Source organism: Notolepis coatsorum (genome assembly GCF_963971535.1).
Source record: "Notolepis coatsorum genome assembly, chromosome: 18".
Taxonomy (NCBI): domain Eukaryota; kingdom Metazoa; phylum Chordata; class Actinopteri; order Aulopiformes; family Paralepididae; genus Notolepis; species Notolepis coatsorum.
In genome coordinates, this window is record NC_140182.1 from 99232027 (window position 1) to 99242035 (window position 10009).

The window sequence follows — 10009 nt, forward strand, 5'->3', positions numbered from 1 at the left end:
GCGGCGCTTAGCCAAGAACCCCGCCCAAGAGAGTGTATACCGCGCTGAGATTGAGAAGCTCATCACAGCGGGACACGTCACAAAGATGGACATTAAAGAGGCTGACCAGACCACTGAATCGTGGTACGTGCCTCACCACAAGGTCCATCACAACGGTAAAGACCGCATAGTATTTAACTGCAGCTACCAGATCGGATCCCAAAATCTGAATAAAGAGTTACTGCCCGGTCCCACACTCGGCCCCTCCCTACTCGGCGTTCTACTCCGCTTCCGCCAGGAAAAGGTGGCCATCAGCGGGGACATTAAAGGAATGTTCCTGCAGGTGAGATTAGTAGAGGAGGACAAGCCCCTGTTACGGTTCCTATGGAGAGAGAAGCCAGGAGATGAGCACCCAGCCATCTACCAATGGGAAGTCCTCCCCTTCGGAACGACGTGCAGCCCCTGCTGTGCTACATTTGCACTACAGAAACATGTAGCAGAGGACCCAGCAGCGGACGAAGAGGTCCGACACAGCGTAAAGAACAGCTTCTACGTAGACAACTGTCTACAAAGCCTTTCAACCCAGGAAGAAGCCGAGGCTCTCCTGATTAAACTCCGCGCCTCATTGATCAAAGGCGGCTTCGATCTCAGGCAGTGGGCCAGCAGCGATCCGCAAGTACTGCGCAGCCTCTCCTCCGAGGACAAGGCAGCCAGCAGCGAGACCTGGATGGCTACAATCCCGGGAGAAGCCCAGGAGATGACCCTGGGATTGGTGTGGCGATTCAAAACAGATTCGCTTCACTACAGACACAAGCCCCTGACTACGGAGCAGGGAAGGCCGGCGGCGGCGCCGACCACCAGACGGAGTGTGTACACAACACTCGCCCGACAATATGACCCGCTAGGATGTATTCTACCGTACACCACCAGGGCAAAAATGATTGTACGAGCATTGTGGGACAAGGACCAGGGCTGGGACGACCCCATTCCCGCACACCTTGCATCCACCTGGAGAGAGTGGGAGATGGAGCTCCACTCACTCCCAGGCGTTAATATGCGCCGAAGCTACTTCCCACCCACGGTGAGGCCAGAGACATGTAAAATGGACTTACACGTCTTCAGTGACGCCTCAGAGGTCGCATACGGATCAGTAGCCTACTTGCGGGCCCAAGAAAAGGGGGGAGAGATCTACACAGCATTTGTCCTCGCCCGCTCGAGAATAGCCCCACGCAAGCAACAATCTATCCCACGTCTAGAGCTCTGCGCAGCCCTAGCCGGAGCGCACCTAGCCACGCTCATCCAACGTGAGCTCACCATACCGGTGTCTAGAACAATCCTGTGGTCAGATTCCACGACAGTACTCGCCTGGATCAAATTGGACTCATGCAAGTACAAAGTCTTCGTGGGAGTCAGAGTCACCGAGATTCAAGACTTAACCGAAGAGTTAACCGGAGAAACAGAGTGGCGCTACGTTGATACAAAACAGAACCCAGCTGACGTCATCACCCGGGGGATGCCCCTGGATGACCTCACCCGTCGCAATGTCTACAGTGACGGCCCAGCATTCCTAAAGCTCCCGGAAGGAGAGTGGCCCACGCCTATCCCGAGGGAAGCCAGTCAGGAGGAGGCTGAGAATAAGAAGCCTGTGTTCTGTGGATTGAGCACTGTTATCTCCGCAGACCCCAACACACTCCTGATGGGGCGGCTAGATCCTGCATTACCCCAGACAATGTACCGGCCTGAAGAAGCGAATGGCCGACGAATGTGGAGGTACAGCCAAGTATTAGCCGACAAGTTTTGGAGCAGTTTCCTACTACACTACCTACCGTCTCTACAGACCCGCCAGAAGTGGGTAAAGGAGAGAGACAATTTGACAGAAGGAACAGTCGTCATGATTATTGATCAATCACTGCCCAGAGCTATGTGGCCGGCCGGCCGCGTAAGCAAAGTGATCACCGGTGCCGACGGCAAGGTCCGAGCAGCTGAAGTGCTTGTCCAGGGTCGCACTTACACCCGTCCCGTGGCAAGGCTCATAGAACTGCCCCGACTCCCAGACACAATCGATGATGACCATGACCCTATAACCCTATGACTTTGTGAAGTTGACTGACCCCTACAGCAAACCCTTATGTGTAAATAGACAACGCGATTAATCTGTCTCTGTTTAACTGATTAGGTCTGGGACCAATCAGGGGGTGGCTGTTGTGAAGGGCCAGATTAAACCGAATATATATATTTATTTATATATATATATTTAATTGTATTTGTATATTCTCTAATATTCCCTGATATCCCTTGTATATTCCTTGTACAATATGCATTGAATATCCATTCTAGCCTACTGAACATCCCATAATAGTCTCCATTCTACTATTGGTCGAGACCTTGGTGCCAGGCTGCCATACCCCTCAGACCCAGTTCAAACGTACCGCTCAACATGTACGAACAAGTCCTAGTTCCGCGTAGGAATCTGGCTACCGCACCACTAATGGGACTATTTGTTCATAGTGCGTATATATACTGCGCTACTAAAGTAGGACTTTCTTTTCAGTCCAGTTTCTTACCCTCCAATAGAGTCACAGACGTAAAGCCTCCCCGCGACGCCACGTGTGGGAGTAAGGCCAAGTTCGGCTTACCATCGGTATTGAGACATCGTGTATATTAATATTTGAATAGTCATATTTGGCACTATATCGTCGAGTTGGACGTAGTCTATTAAGCTAATAATAGTCTGTTAATATATAGTGCTTCGTGCGGTGAGAATACTACCGTAGTCAGTACGCCATTGTTTCGGGCAGAGAACTGGCTGCTTATCCAGGGTGGTTGACCCCACGTGAAGCTGCACCCGAGGAGCCCCAGAGCCGACGAGCGAGTGGACCTGTATACCGGATTATTCTACCGACGACAGCCCGCCTTCCCCGGCACGGATTATGCTTTGTATACGTTGATTATTCCATGGATAAAGACCCCCGACACTGCCGTGTGTTGGAACCCCCCCCCCTGGAGAGGACGCAAGGTGAGGAGACGCTCTGCAAGACGAGGTCGCTTCACGTCTCTCCTCCGTGGACCGGAGGACGCCGGCCCACAAAGAGTCCACCTGCTTTCATCTGTGGTCCAAGGATCGCCGGCGCATTGAACGGCACTACAGTGGGTTCACCTGGGATACCCTTGGCCGGATGAGGCAGCCGGATTCTACCCCCCCCCCCTTCCTACTCCTGTCGGCTTACAAGCGACCGGATTAACCCCCCCTAGTGTATCCAGTCTATAATCATTAAAGTATCATTGCTATTGTTCCCTTAAACTATTCCAGGTCGTATATGTACCACCTGCGCCTTCAGAGATTGGACATTCTCTATTGATATACCGACGAATACTCTTGCCATAAAAGTGCATACTAATTCCCATTCATAAATGTGATTGATTTGATTAAGTGCTTGCTCTACACACCATCGCTGTGTAGAAATAAAGACCTATTTCTAATTCGTACATTTGTGTTGGATCCGTTTCATCTACGTGACAGTGTTCATCATAATATATTTATGCCGAGTACTGGGTGGCCGAATATTAAGTACAAAGGTAGTGGTAGTAAGTATCATATCTAGTAATACAGTCAGGGAATTGTACCCCTCAGTTACAGACAGTTATGATATTACATTCTGCATAATTTGTATGCAAAATATTGTGGTTCCCTGCTTTAGTCTGTTGACACATTTCTATACAAAAAATGCTTGTGTAGTCCTGTGTCATACCTAAATGTCATATACCGGTAAGTGAATTGTATAGAAACAACTCACCAAAAGTGACTATTGCGCAACTGATTTGACAAAAAAAATACACCAAGGGGGGAAACCCCCCCTTCACCACACCCCCCCCCCCCCACCCTCCCTAATTGCCATACCTTGGCTTTTACTGAAACAACGCCACTGCTTGTACCGCACCCCACTAACGGACCAAGACGCTTCTCTTGGCTGACGATCACACTAACCTCTCCTTTTCCCCTAAACAGTAATACAACTGCTGTTAAACTTGCTTCTACTTCTTAATATTAAAAAAAAAAAAAGCTAAAAACGTACCTCTTCACCATAGCCTTCTAATACACCGCTGTTGACTGTACTGTAGCACTATTTTACTCTGTCCATTCTATTGCATAATTTTACTATCTATTCTATTCTACTATTTTATTGCACTGTATTATTACTCTGTCTATTACTTTTTATTACAGGTTCAAAACTGTCGGGTATTAAACTGTGTGGGTATCAAACAAGAGACTGTCAGGCTTTAAAACTGTGTAGGACTCAGGCCTAGAACTGCACCCTGAGAGAGGGAACTTTGCCCTGAGAGGGAGGTTTGCCCTGGGTGGGAGGTGAAAGCTTCTTCCCCCAGGCCATCAGAGCCTTGAACAATGAACATTGAGTGCCACAGAACACTGAACTATCCACACACAAGCACACACGAGCACACACACGACACGCACGCTGTGCACGCTCACACACTAGCAGCCACTTTAACACGAGCGGGCACACACTCACGCCGCACACACGCACACTTATGGCCAAGAGGAAAGGCCACTTTAAATTAGTATAACAACAGGAACAGTGTATTGCACTACTAAAGCTACCTAGCATGTCCTATATGCTCTGTAAATACTATGTACAGATACCGAGATGTCACACCATGTTACCTGTTACCTGTTTATTGCACAATGTATTTTTTTATTGGATTCTATTATATGTTGTACCACTGTTTTTTTTATTGGATTCTTTTATATGTTGTACCACTGTATTGCACATCGTCGCGGGCAAGACCACCCGCATTTCATTGTATACTTGTATGCCGTGACAATTAAAACTCTTGACTTGACTTGACTTGACTTGACTTGAAAGTGGGAGGTGAAAGTGGGTATAAAACAGGAGGGAAGACATGGCGGCTAGGTGGTGTAGTGGACAAGTCACTCGCCACCAGTGTGGAGACGCTAGGATTCGCGTGTTCGAATCCAGCTCTCCACATTGTTTTTCAGTTTGGCTGGTCGTCCGCAGTAATACACATTGGCCGTATTACGGGGAGGGAAAACTGAAGGGTGGGGATCGAACGTTGTGAACAAGCGACTCCTACAAGTCGGTTGGTGCGCCTGCGCAGTAGAATCAGGAAGTGTCGGGGGCAGCGTGAGCCTCCCACGCGTTACTCCTCGACACTGAGAGGTCGAGCTGCGCAGGTGAAAAGATGCGACTGCTGTTACCTCAAGTACCGGAGGGGACTTGTGCTATGTATGACTTAGTCCACATTGCAGCCGGCTTGTGGGAGGCAAGAAACAGCGTTCGTGACAGGGGAGGGTTGAATTGGATGATACGAAATTGGGATGGGAGAAAATATAGAAAATGGGAGAAAAAGTGGATCAAAAAAAAAAAACAGGAGGGAAGACTGTCAAGTTTTAAACTGTGGATACCAAACAGAGAAGGTAAAGACGACTTTGAACAGTAATCCAGAACAATTTTATTGCACTGTAAAAAAGAGAGATATATATATATAGGATCTATTCTATTCTACTATTTTATTGCACTGCACTATTTTACTCTGTCTATTTTATCTTACTCTTTTTATTATTGTCTATTTAAAACTGAATCAAACCATAAACAAGGTTGCCTGTTGGGATGTTAGATCCTAATGTGAAAAACTGATTTTATGTGCTTTTTATTTTATGCCTGTCTTTTTCTGTTGTGAAGCACTTTGAGCTGCAGTTTCTGTATGAAAGGTGCTATACAAATAAAGTTTATTATTACTTTGTGCCGTGTATTTTGTTGAGAGGTAGTGAGAGGAGAGGTGAAGGTGTTCATTGTGTACTGGACCCTAGACTGGCTGAGAAACCCCCTTGTGTACTGACCCTGGACCGGACGACTACTCTGAGTATTGAACAATCCCTTTTTTGTACGAGAGCCTGTTTTTGTGTTTTGACCATCGGACTGTATTCTGCCTGTAATCAATAAATATTCTTATTGATTGATATTGCACTTGTGTGGACAATTTGTTTTTGAACTGTGACGAGTCTGAACACCACCAGGCTCGTCACAATATATACCGTATACACAATTATTACTTTTGACAAAATAAACGGTAAATATCCAAGGGAAATGTAGACGTACCTAATCGGTTATCCTGGGAGAGGTCTACCTTTAATTCGTCACTGTCCAGTATGGTTCCAGCAGGCTGATCACTTAAGATCAGGTCAGGGGCGATCTGAGAGATGGGCAGTGTGCACCGCGGGTCCTCTGGGTTTATCAGCAGGCAATCTAGGAAAGATAATGTGAGATAAAACTAAGTATTTTGTATCAAATCTTCTGTGATCATAAACAAAGCGGTTGATTCCAGACATTTTGGAAGTGAACCTGATGGTGGAAATCTATGGAGTCGATTCCAGACACGTTTTATTCTCAATTCCAAAAGGAAAACGGAGGTGATGCAACCAGATTTTGTGAAATAAACAACGTCCAATCAATACAGTACTACACTGTTTAGGTGACAGCATACTGAATACCGGCTCCCAATGTGTGAGAATCTACAATTGGTGCAGAGCTGCATGGAGTATATATACTGCTTCATATTCAACTGTGTTTCTATGTCAGGTAGGTCTGCATCCATTTTCAGTATACTGTCACCTTTACCATTGATGTTAATGTCAATGAATGACAAAGCATCTTGACACTTGCCTTAACTCATTCTGCGCCAACCACGTATTATTACGTGTTTGCGCGACAACCGTTGGGCGCCAAACACGGAATATTACGCTTTTGGATCGTTTTTCCTTTTTTTCTATTTTAATATCAATATTACACTCACGGCCGTTACTGGCGATCAAAGCATAAAAAAACGACCCCCCCCCCCCCTTTCATGCATTCATGATGAAACATAATACCTATTATATACATTTGATTTGGAAATAGTAGCTTGTCCAGGCAAGAAACGCCAACGATTATAGCAGAATTCACGTAGCACCCTATAACTTTTCAGGAGTTAGCCCGGATCACTACTAAACTATACAATATTCACCACGGGATAATGTGCGAACGTATACATGAAAAAGGTTATCTCTTTTTTGCATGTTCGACGGAAGAAAGTGACTGTCAAATGACCATAGTATTGTCTCATTAGCTATAATATAGAATATAGATATAGCTCTCCAAACAAAGTGACGCACAGTAAAAGTAGGCTATGGAAACCTGGCGCATTAGCTAGAAGGATAAGGGTAATGGCTGGCGCCAAATGTGTTAAAGGAACACGCCAACATTTGGGGAAACGTCTTCTCCAGAGAGAGACAGGAAGATAGATACCAGTTTTCTCTCTGTGCGTTCAGTAGAAAGCTATCTGGCTGCATGTTAGCCTAGCTTAGCACAATGAATGGAAGCGGACATGACCGGTTAGCCTTCGGGAGAGGTGTTAGTTGGACAATGCCTAGGCTAACCGGTCATGTCCGCTTCCATTCATTGTGCTAAGCTAGACTAACATGCAGCCAGATACTGTAGCTTTCTACTGAACTCACAGAGAGGAAACTGATATCCATCCTCTTGTCTCTCTCTGGAGAAGACGGTACGCACATTTCCCAAAATGTTGGCGTGTTCCTTTAAAATAAATGTAGTCAGACCTCTGTTGTGGAACGGTTCCCCAGTAATAAACAATTCACTGTTGGTTATCGACCATCAGTCAGCACCAGTAAGCTTGGATTCACTCATGTAACACTATGCAAAAATACAGGGAATCAATTCCACATTTCCCAAATGACTGGAGTTGAAGAATCAGCTAGCTTTTCTCTAAATCGACTCCTTGCCCTAGTTCTCACATGCAAATAACCGTCTGTCTTCCTGTTGAGGTTTGACGGGACAAACCTTTATCAATATGGGCAAAGAGGTCCTCCAACAGAATTTTGCTCCAATCCTGACCATCCTCATAGCTGTAGAGAGCCCACTTCTTCAGCAGGGCTTCACCACTCCCATGCATATCTGTGTTGAGCAGGCCAGGGAACCACTTCCTCCAGCAGAGAGTCAATGTGATCCACCACCTGCCCCAGCAACACTCGACCTGGGGGGGAAGGGATCTGTTGGTTACCATCTGTCATCATTACAACCAACACTCGACCTGGGGGGGGGGGGATCTGTTGGTTACCATCTGTCATCATTACAACCAACACTCTACCTGGGGGGGGGGGGGGGGGGGGGGGGGGAGGGGGGGGTCTGTTGGTTACCATCTGTCATCATTACAACCAACACTCAACCTGGGGGGGGGGGGGGGGTCTGTTGGTTACCATCTGTCATCATTACAACCAACACTCGACCTGGGGGGGGGGGGGGGATCTGTTGGTTACCATCTGTCATCATCACAACCAACACTCGACCTGGGGGGGGGGGGGGGGGGGGGGGAGGGGGGGGTCTGTTGGTTACCATCTGTCTTCATTACAACCAACACTCGACCTGGGGGGGGGGGGGGGGGATCTGTTGGTTACCATCTGTCATCATTACAACCAACACTCGACCTGGGGGGGGGGGGGATCTGTTGGTTACCATCTGTCATCATTACAACCAACACTCGACCTGGGGGGGGGGGGAAGGGGTCTGTTGGTTACCATCTGTCATCATTACAACCAACACTCGACCTGGGGGGGGGGGGGGGGGGGGGGGGGATCTGTTGTGTTACCATCTGTCATCATCACAACCAACACTCAACCTGGGGGGGGGGGGGGGGGGGGGAATCTGTTGGTTACCATCTGTCATCATTACAACCAACACTCGACCTGGGGGGGGGGGGGGGGGGGGGATCTGTTGGGTTACCATCTGTCATCATTACAACCAACACTCGACCTGGGGGGGGGGGGGGGGGGGGGATCTGTTGGTTACCATCTGTCATCATTACAACCAACACTCGACCTGTGGGGGGGGGGGGGGGGGACTCTGTTGGTTACCATCTGTCATCATTACAACCAACACTCGACCTGGGGGGGGGGGGGGGGGGGGGGGGATCTGTTGGTTACCATCTGTCATCATTACAACCAACAACTCGACCTGGGGGGGGGGGGGGGGGATCTGTTGGTACCATCTGTCATCATTACAACCCAACACTCGACCTGGGGGGGGGGGGGGGGGGATCTGTTGGTTACCATCTGTCATCATTACAACCAACACTCGACCTGGGGGGGGGGGGGGGGGGGGGGATCTGTTGGTTACCATCTGTCATCATTACAACTCCAACACTCGACCGGGGGGGGGGGGGGGGGGGGGGGGGGGTGGGATCTGTTGGTTACCATCTGTCATCATTACAACCAACACTCAACCTGGGGGGGGGGGGGGGGGGGGATCTGTTGGTTACCATCTGTCATCATTACAACCAACACTCAACCTGGGGGGGGGGGGGGGGGATCTGTTGGTTACCATCTGTCATCATTACAACCCAACACTCGACCTGGGGGGGAGGGGGGGGGGGGATCTGATTAGGTTACCATCTGTCATCATTACAACCAACACTCGACCTGGGGGGGGGGGGGGGGGGGATCTGTGGTTACCATCTGTCATCATCACAACCAACACTCGACCTGGGGGGGGGTGGGGGGGGGGGGGTCTGTTGGTTACCCATCTGTCATCATTACAACCAACACTCGACCGGGGGGGGGGGGGGGGAGGGATCTGTTGGTACCATCCTGTCATCATTACAACCAACACTCGACCTGGGGGGGGGGGGAAGGGATCTGTTGGTTACCATCTGTCATCATTACAACCACAACTAGCTCAACCTGGGGGGGGATCTGTTGGTTACCATCTGTCATCATTACAACAACACAACTGTGAAAATCATCATCATTGTCGCCATCATCATCATCATCATCATCTCACATCATCATCATCATCACCACCACCACCACCATCTTCATCATGACCCTCACCATTATCTTCACTCAGTGTACTCAAATATTATCTGTACTTTGTTCTAGAACAGATGGGGTTCTTGTTCCAGGTGTTGGCACGTGTACTTTAGTTACTGATGGTACGAACAC

The 10009-nt window shown here is 48.5% G+C and overlaps 1 protein-coding gene across 1 annotated transcript in view; it reads right to left on the bottom strand.

Annotated features, from left to right (window-relative positions):
* The window catches only part of lrrk2 (leucine-rich repeat kinase 2), a 128134-nt gene that overhangs the window by 29543 nt on the left and 88582 nt on the right, over positions 1–10009 (bottom strand). The window contains exons 35-36 of the mRNA XM_084335302.1: positions 7854–8026; positions 6117–6263 (exon numbers count right to left, since the gene is read on the bottom strand). Of these exons, the coding sequence (XP_084191428.1) occupies positions 6117–6263; positions 7854–8026 (320 nt within the window). The remainder of the gene's footprint in view (positions 1–6116; positions 6264–7853; positions 8027–10009) is intronic.